Source organism: Pinus tabuliformis, chromosome 5_1 (assembly GCF_031772625.1).
Source record: "Pinus tabuliformis cultivar Carrire ecotype Pingquan chromosome 5_1, CPIR1, whole genome shotgun sequence".
Taxonomy (NCBI): domain Eukaryota; kingdom Viridiplantae; phylum Streptophyta; class Pinopsida; order Pinales; family Pinaceae; genus Pinus; species Pinus tabuliformis.
In genome coordinates this window covers 711,039,309-711,058,759 of record NC_142305.1, presented here as the reverse complement: position 1 = coordinate 711,058,759, position 19,451 = coordinate 711,039,309, and the positions used below count along the sequence as shown (strand labels likewise).

Here is a 19,451-nt window from a genome sequence, read left to right as displayed (position 1 = left end):
AAAAACACATAATTTTAAAAAATTTCATCCATGTTTCCAAACACACAGCATTAGAATATAGATAGAAGACAACATATGATCAAAGTAGGCTCATGAATATATCCATTATATTAAAATGGCACCCAGTGCACTGTCCAATACATACACGATGATGATATAGAGATCAAAACAAAAACACATAACCAAGGAGGCTAGAAATGGCCTCTACAACAAAAGTCTGTGACCAGTACCACTAGCTACTGCTAGAGTTGCCAACATCATCTAGCTCAGTGTTACTTGGGAGCGGGAGCGAAAGCGGGGAGCGGGAGTGAAAACGGGAGCGGGAGCAACATTTTCGGAAGCTCCCTGTTTGGGAGCGAATCCCAAAGGAGTTCGACAACCAATGTCACTAACATCAAGGTACATAGAGGGATTAGTGCTCTTAATTAAATACGAGTTCCATACCCTAATACATGACAAAATTCAATGGAAACATTGCAATCCCCCAATCCTGAAATCCTGAATAATCGATAAGTTTGTTGGATTTTGAATGAAATCTAAAATTCTACTTTCTCCATATGATATCCAATGAGGTCGGAACCACTCTCAAACATCTTGAGTCATTTCATGGTAATGTTAAAAATTTAAGTAAAAGGATGAAAATGAAGATTAAGGAGAATGTCACTTTTAATTTAAGAATTTAACATCACCATGAATAACATAGCCTTAGTAGGGCAATATGATCAAATACAAGGGTTTGGGAGAGGGGAATGGACCCCAAAGACCAGCAAACTAATTCATAAACCCCTTTGGAGTCCCCCACACTTAGAAAATTTTAAAAAAATAAAAAAAGCGTGTTTTTATGGTTCACTGGCCACTGTTAGCTACCTGGCCGAGTAGTTACGAATCCGGCCGAGTCAGCCGAGTTATGACTGACTTGGCCGAGTCATGCTATAACTCAGTCGGGTCAGTCATAACTCGGCCGACCGAACCAAATTTTCTGCGGGGTTGAAATTTTTTTTCACGACTCAGACCAACTCGGTCGAGTGGATTCCGAGCCGGCCGGATCTTAAAACAATGCTCATGGGAAGTACCTCTCATCTGGCCAATGAATAGGGAAATGAGGATAGGGACCATAGTACTACCGATGGACACATTGTGTACTACCATACTCCCTATGCTAGGATGATATTGATTTGGGATCAATTGGAACTGACTTCGGGTCAATAAGAGTGGTATGACACACTCTCTTTATTGGAACTGACTTCAGGTCAGTAAGAGTGGTATGAGACACTCTTTTATCTGGGACTGACTTCGGGTCAGTAGAGAATGGTATGATACATTCTCGATCACTTCTTCTTCTTCATAGTTCAACAGAGCAGAGCAGTGCATTGATGGCAAAGATAGTACCGATTGACAGATGGATTAGCAAATGGAGTTCTCCCTAGTTGAGAGCAATGTTTTAAAACTCCGACTCCGACACCGACTTGGTATCGACTCGGCCGGCTCGATTTCAATGACTCGGTCGTTGTAAAAAATACATTAAATATTTATTTTTTTTATAAAAAAACATAATTTTAAAGATTTTCATTCATGTTTCCAAACACACAGCATTAGAATATAGATAGAAGACAACATATGATCAAAGTAGGCTCATGAATATATCCATTATATCAAAATGGCACCCAGTGCACTGTCCAATACATACATGATCATGAATCATGATATAGAGATCAAAACAAAAACACATAACCAAGGAGGCTAGAAATGGCCTCTACAACAAAAGTAAACTGTGAGTCGTGACCAGTACTACTGGCTACTGCCAGAGGAGCCAAGATCATGTGGATCAATCTCTGGATCATCATCAGAGTCAGAAGTGGTAGCACTAGCAGGCTGTGCAGCAGATGCAAGCTGAGATAGACGAGATATGCGCTTCTGTCGTGGCTGAGCAGAGGAAGCGCCTGCAACTGGAGGACTTGCTAGCTGTGAGGCTGAGGCTGGTACAAGTGGATCAGGATCTGCATTCAACTGAACATTATGTTCGAGTGATGCTATCGTCTGTAATTCATAATCCATATCCTCATCAGAAGCAAACTCTGTTGGATGACTCTCCACTACCCAATCTGATGTTGGATCAATGTCTTCCAACACAATGGGATCTGAATCAGGTCTTTTGTTCAGCAATTGGTTGCGTCTGAGCTAGAGGTTGTATTGGACATAGACTAGATCATTTAACCGTTTTTTATCCAAATGGTTTCTCTTCTTTGTGTGAATCCTCTCAAAGACGGACCAATTGCGCTCACACCCAGTAGCACTGCAAGTTTGACTCAAAATACGAATTGCAAACTTCTGCAATTCAGGACAATGGCTACCAAAAGCCTCCCACCATTGTGCTGCAAAAAACATAGGAGTGTAATGAGTTAGCTCAACAAAATTACAAATTATATCCAACTTTCAAATTATAAACGATTTAACAAAAAAACTATTAAGAATTTGAAAATTGAAATTTTTGTTTACCTGGCTCATTTGCTTCTCTTGCAATCTTTGCTAGGTTCTTCCCAAAGGTACCTAAGGCATTGGTGAAGGTTGTGACTTGTCGGTGTATCTCCAGCTGATCACACTCCAATGGGATCATGCAATCAATGCAGTCAATCAATCCATCTCTAACCTCCCCCCTCAAAGCTCTTGTCGCCTTAGCTTTATAATGATATCGTGGGTTCAAAAAATACCCAGCTACATGTATAGGGCGATGGAGTTGATTGTTCCATCTTTCATCAATGATTGCCCAAATGGGCCCATACTTAGCCACTTTATCCTTGTATGCCCTCTTTATTTGCTCTTTTGCTTGATCCATAGCCTCATAAATGAAGCCCATAGCCAATCTTTCCCCATCCACCAACCACAACACCTTAACCAGTGGCTCAACAAGCTTCACAATCTTTGTTGCCTTTCTCCAAAATATTTCTTCATTAACTTTCTTTTTCAATTCTTTGCCTTCCAGTTTGTGAGACCACTGGCTTAGATTCCATTCTTCACTAGAAAAAATCTTTTGCAAGTTTCTATGTTGTGAAAGCATAGATTGCAATGTCAAAAAATGAGTAGCAAATCTAGTGATGGCAAGCCTAATAATATCCCTGCCCCCTGTGTGTTTCCTCATGAGGCTCAAAATCCATGAATGATTGTAGATAAATTTTGTTATGCTTTTGGCATGATCTACAGTGTTTTTGACCCAATCTAATTTTCCAATATCCTCAAGCATGAGGTCTATGCAATGTGCAGCACATGGGGTCCAAAAGATGGTCTTGTGTTTTTCCTCTAACAGTTTACCAACAAAAACATAGTTAGAGGCATTATCTGTGATGACTTGAACAACATTAGCCACCCCCACCTCCTCAACAACCTCATCCAATAGCTAAAACAACAATTACCCATCTTTTACCTTATCAGATGCATCAACTGATTTTAGAAACATGGTTCCCTATGGGCAGAAGATAAGAAAGTTTATGATGGTACGGTTTCTTTGATCAGTCCATCCATCTGACATGATGGTACATCCTGTTCTTGCCCATGAGTCCTTGAAATCTTTCAAATAGTCATTAATGGATAAAATTTCTTTCTGCAAACGATACCCCCTTAGCTCATGCATAGTAGGGCCTTTGAAGCCTTTTCCAGCAGCATGTATGGCATCAAACATAGGCTCATAATATGGTGAATGGGAAGCATTGAAGGGGATATCAGCATCATACCACCATCTAGCTATGTAATCACAAGCAGTCTCCCTCAATTCTTTCTTCCAATGGTCATCTAAAGTGGGCTGCATTTGACTTTTACTAGCTTGAGGACCATGTGCATCTGATGGAGAGGAGGGAGTGAAATAACTTTTGATATTCATATCACCCTTTTTCATTCTACCCTTTCCCTTTTCTTGAATAGACTCTGTTGACTACTACGTGTCAACTACCATAGTAGTACACCCCCTTTTTTTCGCAAAAGGAATAGCGCTTGATCGACATGTCCGTGCCATTCAACTGTCATCATCAGTCCGATCATGTTATGTTGTAAACCCAGTCTGCGTGTGTAAATTGTAAATAATCTTAGCAGATTTGTGTCATGTATGTATTCGCCTAGGTAAACCTAATCTTCTAGTGATGATCTACGTTCCGGAAGGTTTTTTGTCTCACAGATCCATGATCGGCAGAGTTTTTCTTCAGCCTAACCCCAAAGCCGAAATGGATTTTGTCATTAGAATTTTAGGGGAATCCTAGTGTACTAGGTCGAGCCTATGTAAAAGTAATTTGGAGATAATTCTAACTAGTTGGTTAGGTTATTACAAATTGCTTGATCTGCTAGATTATGTTTGTGTCGCAAAACTGGGTAGTCTATGAGGGTCTATGTCAAATTGGTTTTCCCCCTTGAGATGTAAAATTGTAAAAGTCATGATGTAAAGTGTCTTGAGGGTTAGAAAATGTTTTATCCCCTCATAAGTCCTAGGTCCTAGGTGTTTTTTCCAAAGGCTAGGTTCGAGGGTCCAATAAAAATAATAAATAATTTTAAAAAAAATTAAAAATAAATAAATAAAAATTTAAAAATAAAATAAAATAATAAAATAATAATAAGTCAAAGTTTTGAGGAAATAAATGCAAAATTTTAATTTTTAATATATTAAAATGCATTTAAGATTTCGACGGATGAGATTAAAAGGATTTTGATTCTCATCGACAGTCGATATCACTTTGACATGGATCACTCGAACTAGTCGTTGGGAAATTTTCCTTTAAATAGGGTGTCAAGGGTCATTTGAGATCATTGGATCTATGAGTCTTATGCTAAAGAAAGCTCTCTTGTAGTCATTTTTCATACGCAATAAAAAGAGACTTCGGGGTTGAAATCTTGCTAGTGTTACTCTTCTAGAAATGCTGTAAGCTGTTTCATTTTTGTGCATGATGTTAATTTTAGCCATTGATAATAGCTTTATCAAGAGTGATTTTAAACACATGTATTTTGTTTAGTCGCTAGGGTTTGAATGGTAATTAAATTTCTAAATATGATGGCAGGTATCTCCATTAGATCTGGATTTTAGTATCGTTTTCTCCCTCTTTGTTAATGGTTGAAGTAAGTTGTGCAGGAAATTCTTTATTTCGAAGATCAACAGGCGTTTGGGGAAGTTCTTGGCTAAACTAGCCAACTCCCGAGAGGCATTTTCTGAAGAGCCCAGTTAGTTTTGATCCTGGGCTTATCCTTTGAAATTTTTCTTGTGAATGCATGAGAAGTTTTTTGAAACACCTCATATTAAACTTAAAATTTTGAAAATATTTCTAGGGCACACTGACAAATCTGGCTAGTTAGAGCCTTTAAACTGTGAATATTGTAATTATTTAGCTGGTTTTAGGGTTTTTTTTAGTTTTGTTTTTGCATATTTTATCTCTGGGTGTTTTGTTTTGCCATTGTAGGTTGCAGGTCTGAGGAAAAAATTTCGTTTGAAAGCCAGATCTAGGCCCTAGAGGGTAAGATCTGGCCTCAGGCTCAGCTCTTGCAGGGTTTTCTGAAAATTTTCGAGGGTTTGATCAGCTCCTTGCTATTGCTCAGGGTTTCATTGTGTTACAGGAACATTTTGAAATTTTTGAGGCAAATCTGCGTTCTGTTTTATATATATTTCCGCAGTCATCCCAGCTTCTCCACACACTGTCGTCAAACTTTCATCGAAACCTGCGTCTAATCCTTCAGCCATTCCCGTTGAGCTGCACACCCTTCTCCCTTCGTTGCTCATTGCTTGCCTGCACCTTGAAACTCAATTAACCCGCATCCATGTCCAGCAAACCAACCTCCCCTCCAACGCGTTTTTCTTCCGCATTTAACCTGCAAAAACACATCAAAAAATAAATAAATAAATAAAAAATCACGTGGCATCGCTGGCCATTCCATTCCATTTCTACATTCTTCACATTCAACGTTCAATTCACACCCTGTTTGTTCCTTCTCCTGCGTCCTCTGCGTTCATCATCCTAGCACTTCCTTCCTCAAACCCCGCTGCCACATTAACGCCCCAGCTCCTCCGCAGCACCCAAACTCTGCCATTCATCCCCTTCAAGTTGCAAACACAAGCTGCCATCGCTGCCAGATCCGCGTGGCTCCTGCATTGAACCATCTCGCTGCTCTGTCGTGCTGCCTTCGCCGCCTACCCAACCTGCAAAACCAACACAATAAAAATTCAAAACATTTCAATTTTCATTTCCTCATTATCAAACATCTGATACGATTAGGGTCTTAAGGTTAAACGTTTCGATTTTAGTTTCTTTTTTTTGTTGATGTATAGCTTAGATGAGGTGTTAGCCTTTATTTTGATTTCATTTGGTTTAGCTTTTAGTTTAGTTTAGTTTAATCTTTATTTTTAATTTAGTTTTGGTTTTGTTTCAAAATCATTAAAAATATAAAATATAAAAATCTTAAAAAAGGGGCAATCTTAGGGTATTGATTTTATTTTTGTTATAGTTTAGAACTTTATAAATTTTGTTAAAAATCCGTTGTAGATTAGATTAAATTTTGATTTTATTAAGCTAGGTTTTAGTTTTAGATTTATTTGTTTTTAGTTTTAAATTTGGAACTTTACATCAAAAATATAAAAAATATATAAAAGGCATAAGAAAAAAAAAAAAAATTCAGGTTTTTATTTAAGTCTTGTTTTATTTTAGAATTCAATTCATATAATAATAAAAATAAATAAATAAATAATAATAATAATAATAATTAACAAACAAACAAACAAAATCTTGAAATATTTTTGTCGCATTTAGTTTTAGCGTTTTTTTTGGTCACGTTTCTAATTTTGGTATATTTTGTGCTAAGGCCAAGCTTTGAAAGAAAAGATTTTTTATATCTGGAGTTTAACGATTGAAAAACGATAAATTTTTCTAAGTCTGGAATTTCAAGCATAAACATTTTTTGTGGATTCTTAGCTTTTGAATTTCGTAATTGTTTCAAGCATATAAACTTTAGAAATTTAATTGCTGGAACATTGTTAAAGCGTTGTGCATTTATTGAATATCTTGCATTGCTTGGGTTATTTGATGATAAATGATTGTTGGTCGTGGAATTACAAATTTCATATTTTTGCAGCAGTTGATAAACAATTAGTTAATCATTAACTCCATAAAGCACTGATTTTAAGCATTCAAAAGCAAATTAATTTTTAAGTGTCGCTAAGCTTCAATCAAGCGCTTCTCTGCCTTGCTGTGTCTCCCAAGCCAGTTGCTTCCCAGTTGGTTTTCCTTTATCCCATAGGGTCTACCCCCCTTAGCCTAGGGAGACGGCTTAAACGGAGAGATCAGGGATCAGGGTGACAGCCCTCGGTCTAAGCGTTGTCACGGTGCTTAGACACTTTGCGCAACAACAGACTCAAAAGAGGGAGAAACATATCAGAAGGGGTTGGATGCATCAGTACAAGGGATAGAGGAAGAACCCTCAAAATCAAAATGGGGGTTGGTAGCCATCATTTTTTGTATATTCCTCTTCCTCCCAATTTCAGCCTCTAACTCTTTTTGCCTAGCCTTATCTTCTTTAAACTTCTCAAAGCTGGCTAACAAATCCTTCCTAATCTCCCCAATTTCTAGTGAGGTACATGGAGTAATTTGGCCTCTAATCCCCGCCAAGTGTTGTTTCAGCCTATTAATGCCCCCAAGACCTTCCTTAATTTTCCTATGGAAAAATTTGCAATGCATTTGACTTTCAACCATTTCAACATATGCCCAAGCAGCATCTTTCACTCTAGGTGCCATTTTTTGACTTGGAAATGAAAGCAAACAATCTGAAAATGAAAAAAAAAAAACATTGATTCAATGTTCATTTCTTTCACAAAAAACACTCTTTAGGATTTCTAGATTTGCACATAAAATTTAATAAGCAAAACAGATTTTTACAAGTGAAAAAAAATACCTCCAGGCACACACTGCCTCCTCAAGCTTGCTCCAAGAAACCAACTGCTCAATGTTGCTCCAAATGGCTGCCCAAGAAGCTCCTCATTCCAGCTACAATGCTTGCCCAATACTCCTCACTGCTGCTCCAAAAACAAACTCAACAACTCCTCGCAAACTCTCACTGAAATTCTCACTCAAATGCATGAGATGGCTGTGAGAGAATGAAAGGGGTTGAGTGGGTTAAATAGGGTTTGGGAGAGGGGAATGGACCCCAAAAACCAAATAGGCACTATTAAAACCGGTTTGGAGTCCACAAAAAAAAAGATTAAAAAAAAAAACGTTGTTTCCAGTTTCAACGGGCCGTTGTCACTAACTCCGCCAAGTTAGAGTGGGCTCGGCCGAGCCGGCCGGGTTGATACCGAGTCGGCCGAGTTGTTAGACAACTCGGCCGGCTCGGTATTAACCCGGTCGGCCAAACCGAATACTTGGCCGAGTCATTGTTTTGAGGCCTGGCTCGGACCAACTCGGTCGAGTCGGTTCTGAGCCGGCCGTTTTTTAAAACAATGGTTGAGAGGGAGTGTTAAAATTGGCAACTAGGGCCAAACTCCATATTGGTCACCTTATATATGGCAGCTGATATTTTTCTTGGATTCCTCTCTTCGAGAGGTGTAGGATTGGTCTAAAGATCATCCGATTCCGACAGGTATATATGGAGATATGAATTTATTTATATTATTGACAATTTGTCAAGGTCGGCCAACAAGCAAAACAGGCAGTTTTACCCCCCAACTTAACCTCAACGTTGCATATAAAAGGAGGAGACCTCATGGCATTATTTCACCATCTCATCCTCACACATCTATCTCTTCTCTCTTGATTAGGTGCGCAAATCTGGGCCAGCGTCTCTCTCACACGTGCGAAGGAGGAAGGAAGACTTTTTTGTTTAGGGCAGCGTTAACCAAGTTTGACCGAAGTGTAGAAGTGTTGTTTTGACAGTGTTGACCTCTTCTTGTTTGCGGATTGGGTTAGGCTGCCTCTCCTTGGCAGGCCACAGTTCTGGACAGCCACTTTGACCCTACTTTGACCTTGCGTTGACCAGCGTTGACTGTCATAGGGTTGGTCGCAAACTTGACTGTAGTTGACCAATGTTTGACTGGGGTTTTCGGACTATTTTGGGCTAATACATCTTGTTGTTGGAGGTTGAGTTGACTGAGATTTAACTAAGCTTGATTGGAGGTCAAATCTGACCTGTTTAACTAGCATTGACTTTGTTGGTTAGGGTTTACTGTCGCTGTTATAAAATATCAGATTTGTATATCTGTACTATCTCTCTCTCTTTGTTGAACTATTGAAGAATATAAGAAGAATTGATCAAGGGTTTCCCCACATTGGGGTTTGTCCCTGGCTAGTGCCACATCTTGTGTCCTCTTGTCTTGGCTTGTCTTCTACTATTTACATTTATGTTCTATCTGCAATTTACTATCATGTTGGTGTGATTGCTAAATTGGACATTGATATTGGGCTAATAAGAAAATTGAAGTAAATTGTTCTTAAGCATAGAACATACCAAAAGTTAACATCAACGCTGTCCAAAACAGCACTTCTGCACTTCAGTCAAACCTGGTCAACGCTGCCCTAAACAGAATGTCCTCCTTCTTCCTTCGCACGTGTGAAAGATGCTGCCCCAGATCTGCGTACCCAAACAAGTGAGGAAAGAGAGAGATGTGAGGATGAGATGGTGGAATAATGAGTTTAGGTCTCCTCCTTTTATATGCAACGTTGAGGATAAGTTGGGGGTGAAAATGCTTGTTTTGCTCATTGGCCGACCTTGACAAATTGTCAATAATACAAATAAATTCATATCTCCATATATACATGTCGAAATCGGATGATCTTTAGATCAATCCTACACCTCTCAGAGAGAGGAATCCAAGAAAAATATCCACTGCCATAAATAAGGTGACCCATATGGAGTTTGGCCCTATTTGCCAATTTTAACAAAGATAGAGTGCTATCAATGTCATAAGAAGGGTCACTACAAGAGTGACTGTCTCGAGAATCCAAAGAATAAGAAGAGAGGAAGGGATCAAGCCAACCTTGCTATAGAAGGAGACTCAAAGAAAGTCAAGCCCGAAGAACCCGACATTAGGGACTTACATTATTAAGTCCTTTGCTTGTAGCTTTATATATCTTGTTTTATATGTTTTAGAATTTATAGGTTTTTAACATATTTTGGAAAAGACATTTTTGTATTGTTTTAAGTTTGTAGGTTTCCCTCAAGCTTTGGAGGGAGCCCCCAACAACTCCCAAAGATAAGTATTTCATGTCTTTTCAGTTTTGGGTTCATGTACTCATTTAGTTCTGATTATGATAAATACTAATCACCCTTCTCCCTCTATTGTCTTGATTGGGAAAAACGTCTACAAGAAGGAAGATCTCTCAAGACAAGGTTAGTCAATAAACAAAGGTATGCTTTAAATACATTGATTGAAAGGAGTTATTACTAGTTGTATTGAATCTTAGTGATTCTTGTTTGGGTGATTCATCTCTTGATAAATCTACCCACCCCACTCGTATTCTTGATTGATAAATCTACCCACCCCACTCGTATTCTTGATTGATAAATCTACCCACCCCACTCGTATTCTTGATTGACTATGTAGAACCCTAGACATGTTCTGGAAAACCCTAACCAAAGGGTATGCTATTGTGAATGTCTGAAACCCTAAACTGCTTAGGGATATTGTGAAATGCTAGTTGAAGTTTTATTGATGATGTCATGTTTGGGATTTTGGTATGATCGAGAAATCCTAACTTGTTAGGGTTGAGTGATAAGGTCTAAAATCCCAAAACCTTTGAAGTTTTGGTAATATAGGGTTTGCTATGTTTGTACATTTGAACCCTAGCTCATTGGGGTTTGATGGAATGCGTGAGCAAGACCCTTATATTGTCTTAGAAATGTTTTCCTTGGTATGTATATGTTTATCTGATCAAACCCTAGTGTAATCAAGATTGTTGTGTGTCTAACTCTTATTGATATTTGTGAAGTTGGGTTTGACTAACACATGATATGAAATGTATTTGTATGATGACAAAATCTAGGCATATATAGATATGTCCTTTTGGTTGAAACCCTAGCTTGGTCTAGTCAAATGTATTAATATTGTTGGACATATGATATGCTTATGTATGGTTATGAATTCCTAGATATGTGTTGACCTAATCATTGATGGTCACAAGTCTTAGGATTTAATGGAATTCCTCTTCTAAGATTCTAGGATGATGATATCTGGAAATCTAGGGTGTTATAGCTAAACCCTAGTGAAGTTAAAATTGTCTAGTATGTGTAACAATCTGAAATCTATTACATGATTGTTGAAATTGAAAATCTAGGGTTTTGCAGTTAAATCCTAGTAGTGATATTGTCTAGTGTGAAATGTAACAATCTGAGATCTATGTATTTAATGATTGTTGAGATTGTGGAATTCTAAGGTTTTGGAGTTAAAACTTAGTCAAAGTAAAATCTTTGAAATATGATGATTTGAGATTTGTGTAAGATTGTTGAGATTGTGAAATTGAAATTCTAGGGTTTTGGAGTTAACACTTAGTCGAAGTAAAAATCTTTGATATATGATAATTTGGTATTTGTGAAAGATTGTTGAAATTTGAATTTTTGGTTGAGTCTGATGATTGCTCGGAAATCTAGGGTTTGCAAACTAACCCTAGTGTTAGTTGGTCATGTTAGTGACTGATTGATGGTTGATTAAAAATCTAGGTGTTGGAACTAACCCTAATGGAAGCTGGTCAAGCCATTGACTAAGCTATGATTGACTTTGATTGATTCTTTTGTATGAAGTCTAGGATCTGTATGAATCCCTAGTGAGAAGTCTAACATATGTATTTTGAAAGATTGTTAGATGCTTTGTAGATCTATATTTGTTGTTTCTAGGGTTTCCTATATGTTGTATTAAGGTACGTCATACCTTTGGAAGACACATTGAAACCCTAGATGGAATGAATATTGTTGTTTAGTAGTCTAGGGTGTATGACAAAGTCCCTAGCAAGATGTTGAAGAGTATATATCTCTTGTGTATAATTAAGTATGGGTATCTGATATGTATAAATATGGAATGCTTCTGTGATTCTAATATGGCTAACATCATGATTCTATAGATTTGGTTGTACTTGCTATTTAAGTTGTGTTGGTACACAATCTTCAACTTGGTGAAGATGCTCGTTAATGTGATAAGCATGATGAGGATAATGATAACTCTGATGAAATAGTTGGAAGCCGCGAAAGATTCTCCGATGCCGAAAAGAAGAAGCAGATCTCCCTAAGATTAAGAGGGAGTCCAAATAAAGAGGTGCTTCCTGGTTGAGAGGGAGGGCTTAGCTTGGTGTTAATTGAAGAATGAATTTCGAAGGATATGTTGCTGCATGAGAAGTAGGAAGGAAAACATATGATTGAGGAATCTTTTGTCAAAGATTCGGTTGATAGTCCTACTATGGAAAGTTGAGAAGCAACATCAAGTTGTTTGAAAGACCTTGGAGGTTTGTATTTGATTATGTACATGTGAAAATATATTATTGATTGGGGTTGTGTTTGTACAGGTGAATCTCTCGAAGGATTTGATAGCATGTTGGTAACCAATCAAGTTGATTGGGAGAGATTGGTCATTCTTGATCTACTAGATCAAGGGGTGTTGAGGCTTTGTGAGTGAAGCATTGCTTGGGAAGACATTTGGCTGACACTTTGTGTTGATGTCTGAGTCCCAAAGTTGGAAAGGTGGTGTTGGTTATTGAGCTTTGTTTTGGATACACACCTGGATTTTTGGGTTGATGGTTAGCAAGTAATCCTGAGGGTACCTAAAGGGGCTAAAAGTTTGAGTCCATCTTAGTCCCACCTGGATAGATTGCCTTCGTTAAGAATCTAGTCCATGGCATTGCGATGCCTAAATTGTTGATTGACTATTTGGGTAGATTGCCCTGGTCAGGAAACTAGTCCATGGCATTGTGGTGCCTAAAGTTCTTCATGGTTCATATAGTTTGAGATCTTCCATTGTATTTGTGCATTATGAATACCTCCCTAGTTAAGAGGGAGTGTTGGAAAATGTAACTATGTTTTGTCTTCAATAATGTACTTGAGTCAGCGTGTAATGTACTTGTCAAATGAATAAAGAAAGGAATTTTTATTATTATTATTGTGACTTATTAAAGCATGGGTTTCATGGTTGGGTCACCATGTTTTAGGTCAAAGTCCCCATTGAGGACTTCTAGGATTTATTCCGAGTCTATAGAATTATTGTACATTTAAAGAGACCCTTCTTGGGCTTTTGAATCATGTAAAAAGGTTAAGTATTGAGTCAAATATGAATTATGTAACCTCCACACCATGTCGGCCTAAGAGAAGATCAAGTCGGCCTAAGGACCCTATTCGACCCCACAAGAAGCCTATAAAAGGAAGGTCATCGAATTCATTTGGAGCATCATTCTCTCATCAAGTTCGAATTCTCTTGTAGTTGGGAAGAAGTGTGAAAATCTCTTGTTGTTGGGCAGAAGTGCAAAGTTCTCTTGTAGCTGGGAAAAGGTGCGAAGTCTGTTGTCGGGAAGCCGAAGTGAATGCGAGTTTGGGGAAGTCTAAGGAGACAAGGAAAATCGAAATTTTGGTGTCTCTCTCTCTGTTTCGTGTCCTGGATTGGGAGATCGAAGTCTTCCAAGTTTCACTGTTGTCAAAAGCTACCAGTTGCTATAAGTTGCTGCATAGTCGAAGTTGCTGGGAAGAGGTCGAAATTTTGGGAGGCTGACTTGGTGTGGAGGGAAGGTCTAGGGTGAAGAGTCTCAAAGAATATTACTGAAAGGAAGAATTATCTTGACTGGGTTTTCCCCTCGAGGGGGGTTTTTTCCCTGGCATGTGTCTCCATCTGGTGTCTATTATTTTATGTGTTGTTGCTTTTGGTAATTGCTTGATAAACTAAAGAAAGAAGATATAAAGAATCGTAATAATAAGAAACATCACAAGTAATTATCAATATCAATAAAATCTTTACTGTCTTTCTTATTTTCTAGCAAATGGAAAGGTCTTGAGCCTCTTTTTAAGTTGGTATCTAAGGCTTTAAGGAGATAATGTCCCTACAACAAAAAAATATAAATTAATGTGACTGATCTTGAGGTATGGGACAGTGATAATTAAAAAAAATAATATCTCTCAAATGGCAAAGAGTTAGAAGGCATATGGATACTTGTTGGAAAGGGCTTGAAACCCTCTTTAATCTGGTATAAAGACTTTTTTTAAGATGATGTCTCGTAATGGTGGAAAAAATATTTTCTTCATCACTGTTTAGGAGCTTTTGAGTTTAGGGCTTTAAGTCTTGCAATTTATGAAAATAGGATTTCAATTCTTGTCTAGGGAAGCTTGCATATTAGGCCTTTCTTAGGGCATCATCAATAATACATTAATGCACAAGGGCTTGCTTAGGGTTTGTTTAGGGCAGCACCATAGGCTAGGGTTTCCTTAGTCAAGCGTAGGACAAAGGCTAGGGAAAAATAGGGTATTTAGGGCTTGCTTCAGCTAGGGCTTCACATAGAATTTAGGATTTGCCAAACTTAGGGTTTCCAAGCTTCTTGCAAGCTAGGGTTTCCTCTTTAAATGCACATTAGGGCTACGATTAAGTCGAGTAGTTAGGTTTTGGGGCATCTTCAACAATGCCATATTAACATCAATGACAACTTTGACCAACAAAACCTCCTATCAAGCTAGCCTTTTGATGCTTCAGAAAAGAGATGATATGTTCTTCAAGACCTTCGCTCTTGCCTCTTCTGACCTGTAGCATTTACACATAGACTAGGGCTTTTATATGTGCCCAGAATTTGAGTTACTACCTTCAAGAAGCTCGGTCCTAAAGATCAAAGTTCTTCTTGACGTTTTGAAGCCCTTTATGATTTTCTTCTTGCCCTTTAACAAGTGAACTTGGCTCTGATTCCATGTTGAGAAATCTAGGGCAAAGCATTAGGGATATTACTAATTGATTTCTCTTATGTCTTTGACAATTTCTTGTGAGTTAGGTTAATTCTTTAGCATCATAGATTAATTATGTTTATCATCAAGACAATTGCCAAATAGAAGATCACAGTGCAAGCACAAGAAAGACACCAGAAGTAGGCTCCAAGCCAGGGAAAAACCCCTCCAAAGGGGAAAACCCAGAGAACTCTTTCTTATAGAATTTTCAATGAAGACTTCCAAGACCAAGACTTTAAACTATCCTTCAAGAGACTAGGCTAGCCACCTAAACAAAATTTGTTCCTTTCTTCACAAATTCGGATCTAAAGTAGTTTGTCCTTCCACAAAGAATTCGACTGCCAGAGAGAGAGATAAATCAATACCCAAAACAATTTTCCTAATTTTTTTTCCTTCTTCCTCCTCTTCGCACTTTTGTTCTGCCTCAGATTTTCTTAGGAAAGTCAAATGCATAAGTGTGTCTTTGGAGGACGAATTCCTCTCCAATATATAGTCATTTGAGTGGGTCCTTAAGCCTTTTCTAGGCTGACCTTTAGGGCTAGTTGACCTTACCTCTTGGATGGTTTCTAGACATTTTAATGACATGAAATATTTTCCTTTACATTGATATAAGAGCCCTTCTAGGGGTTTCACATTATGACTATGACTCTCTAGAGCACACAATGGGTGCACAACCTTAGGACCAAAACCATGGTCAAGAAACCCATGTACAAATAATTTTTCTTTTTATAAAAATAAATACTTTTCTTTACTTTCTTTAGACAATTACAATGATCACATCATTTCATGACATCATAATTATGAAGACCAAAACTAGTTACATTTCAACAAGGTACCCATTCCAACACCCGATTCTTATGGACGAGAACCCGAGATGGGTTCGAGAACCCCACACCCGGGTTCACAACCTCATGCAACACAGCTTATCACTAGTTTAGGGTTGACGAAATCAAACCTTACCCCTAGATAGTTGTCCGACAATGTTAAATACTAGGTCACTAGGAGGAGTAAGAGTTCCATTCTATGTTATTGTATCTTGCTCCATGCTACAGCAGAGCAACTTGGAGTGGGAGTTAGAGAGCATAACAGAGGGGGTTAGTGTTCTGTAGCATCCTAACAAGCCACAAGTCTTAGGTAACTCCATAGAGAGTGCTTCTCCTTTGTACCTGCATTATTTCCATTAGAGAAGAAAGTGCAAAGCAGCCTCACCTTCTAGATGGGTTTTCTCCCTAAAGGGTTTCACAAAGCAAAACTTGTGTCTTTTGTGGATGGTGTGTGTATTTCTTTCTGTTTTCTATTTCTTGCATTTCAGTTGTTTCATATTTAAGCATAAAAACAATAACTGAAAATTTTGAAATCTAAAAGGAAAATTCACCTTCACAGTAAGGATTTCAATAATTTATCATATTTGTTGTGACGAACTGTTCTAGTGGAATAACGTACAACAACTTAGAGATCACTTTCTACGGTTACCCTACAAAGAAAGTCATTAGCTGCAACTTTTAACAACATTTGGACCATGGTTATCATGCAAACCAAGGTGAACCTATCCAAAGTTGTGGCTTGGGTCCACAATAAAAATCATCCATTATTCCATATAAAGAAGTCTTCTCCAAATAACCATCAAAAAGTATATTTCTGACCTAAAGAAAAATAAATGTTTAACAAACATCTTCAATAAAAGATGAACTAATAAGACACTCTTGGTGTGTTCTTCAAATTTTAGATGGACCAATAACCATATCTGTTGGTAACTTGCATAGGTTGAAGTTCTTTGATGTGAGCCTAACTGTTGTTATTATTATAAGCCAAATTCAACTAATCATAAACCACACTAATGTTTCCCACATAGACACAGTTGGATTTTTTTGGGGGAGAATGCTCTGGGTCACTGGTGGCTAGTGTGGACCTCCAAGGAACAGTGAAAACATGGGTGCCTACTACGCATAGAATTATATTTGAGCCCTGGGCTTTGCCAACTCAAAATCAGAATCTGTCTTCTGCATTCCATGTGACATCAACTGTTGGTGGTGATGCTATAAGACACAATGTATCCTGGTGCTAGCCAGACATTAAACCATATTTTTACATATTGTGGTTCATGACTGCATAGGCTTTTGATAACAGATGTACTAAGCAATCCACCTTGCTGCACTGGGTCACGTGATCAATTTTATCTAACCCGTGAAAAATTACTTAAAGTAATGCAAAAGAACGACATTTTTCTGCTATGAAATCCAATTTGATCCTTTGATCTCATGGAAAATATGGATAAAATCAACTGTCAATTAAACTATGACTTTGCAATGTGCATAATGAATCTCTTTCTGAACATATATCATAAATTTTGTTTTTAAATAATGATCTAAAGCATTATATTAGATAGACCATGTTTTGTGATCAATGTAGCATGGAGTCACCTTTAAGCCTTGAGATTCGCCAGTTCAAAATCAAAACCAACTTGGTCTATATTGATGATGTTATCGTTTTCACTCTTAAGTTCCTAGACACTTGTAGGAAACATTTTCGGGAACCAACTAAATTCCATTTGAAAGCAATGACCAGCGAGACCATTAATACAAGATATGATTAAGGTCAGTGAGATATCCTCCCCTGTTTTCCTTCATTTGATTAGGATTATGTTTAACCCAACGAAGAAAAGTACAGTCCCTAAGCTTTGAGGTACCAATGGACGGAGCTCATGTGACAACTTTGCAGGAGTCGAGGTCTTGGTCACTGGTTAGCAAATAGCACGCACAAGGACAAACTCAATTCAACTCATAACCCAACAAGATGTATGAGCTAAAACCAGAATAATCTCAAGCAGTACTTAAATTATTTCTTTCAAATATCACCCACAAGAACAAACTCAATTCAACTTATAACCCAATAAGATGTAGAGCTAAAACCAGGATAACCTCAAAGAGTACTTACATGTTTCTTTCGAATACCACCGACAACAACAAACCCAATTATAAACCAACAAGATGTACGACCTAAAACCAGAATAATCCCAAGCAGTGCGTAACTAGTGCTTTCAAATACCACCCAAGAATACACTCAATTCAACTTATAACACAACATGATACATAAGCTAAAACCAGGGTAATCTCAAAGAGCATTTACATATGTCATCCAAATAGCAACCACGAGAACAAACCGAATTCAAGTTATAACCCAACAGGATGTATAACCCATAACCAGATTACTCTCAAGTAGTACGTAAACATTATTTCAACCCACAAGAACAAACCCAATTCAACTTATAACCCAACAAGGTGTACGAGCTAAAACCAGAGTAATCTCAGGCAATATTTAAATATTTATTTCCGTGCTCTGATATTTGTCTTGTGAGCACCTATCTTATGCTTCTTCTTTTTTATATGCAATGTAACCCATTACAATAATTACTAGATCACGAGTTCGAATCTTACCGGTAAACTTAAGCAGTTCCTGTAACGATGCGTTGCTCCGATGGGATTGGGTGTGTGTCCATATCCCAAGAGGCTTTGCGAGGTGGATAAAGAGTGGGAATGGAGGTTGGAAAAGCCCTTGAAGGGGTAACGAGAATAGAAACGTTTGGCTGATACCATCACAATTCTACTCAGCAGAAATCTGCCCATGTCTTATATGTGTTTGATTACTCAATCCATTATTCCTTGCGCACGCGCATTATGTCATTAGAAATAAAAGTGTATGGGATTTGTTGCATCGCATCCACTTCAGCTGTGAAAGCAAAGCTATCGTGCTCTTCAATCCTTTTGCCTGCCCTCCCCGACGATTTTAAAACAAGGGTGAAATTCGCAGAATAATAACAGGTTTTTAATGTTCGTATGCTGCACAAATATGTTTGTCCACCCGCACCGACGATTTAAAATGATGATCAAATTCATAGAATATAACAGGCATTTGAATGTCGTGCAAAGGAAATTTTGATGTCGTGGGCTACTCAGAAGGTTCACAATAATTATTGCGAGTAAAGCATTTAAAATTTAAACTCCATTACAAATTTCATTTGTTGTAGGGAGTGAATCGACTCGGTCTTAAATGACTTTGGAGTGAATCGTGAATCGATAGTATTCAATGATTTTTTTTATGTAATAATTTTTGTGAAATTATAATTTTTATTATTTAGAATGTATTTTTGAATGTATAAATATATTTAATGTTTTATAAAACATTTAATTTGTATAAATTTAATAATTAAAATTTGTAATTTTAGCAATTTTTAATTAAATTTCAAATAAAATTGAGTATAAAGTATGTTTAAAAAAAGAATAAATGTACAATGTTTAGACTATGTTATTTTTTTATATCTAGGGGATTTTGTAATATGAGTAGGGTGTTATTAAGGAGATCAAGGATTAATTTGAATTAGTACAACAATTGTTGCAACTTTACCTCCTAAGTTTGACATAAGCCGCTGCAAGCCACATTAAACAAGGTTAGTCATGAAACTAGGTTGAGCTACCTCTATGTCATTAAGTTGATGCCTTTGCAATACAAGACAATTATCGATTAGTGTAACAATTTCACACTACGATACT

The 19,451-nt window shown here is 37.5% G+C and overlaps 1 protein-coding gene across 1 annotated transcript in view; it reads right to left on the bottom strand.

Moving 5' to 3' along the window:
* LOC149166906 (protein HCC2-like) overlaps positions 1–18,889 on the bottom strand; it is a 390,521-nt gene extending 371,632 nt beyond the window's left edge. The window contains exon 1 of the mRNA XM_089432819.1: positions 18,339–18,889. Coding sequence (XP_089288945.1) covers positions 18,339–18,527 — 189 coding nt within the window. The 5' untranslated portion in view covers positions 18,528–18,889. The remainder of the gene's footprint in view (positions 1–18,338) is intronic.
* Between the last annotated feature and the right edge of the window lie 562 nt (positions 18,890–19,451).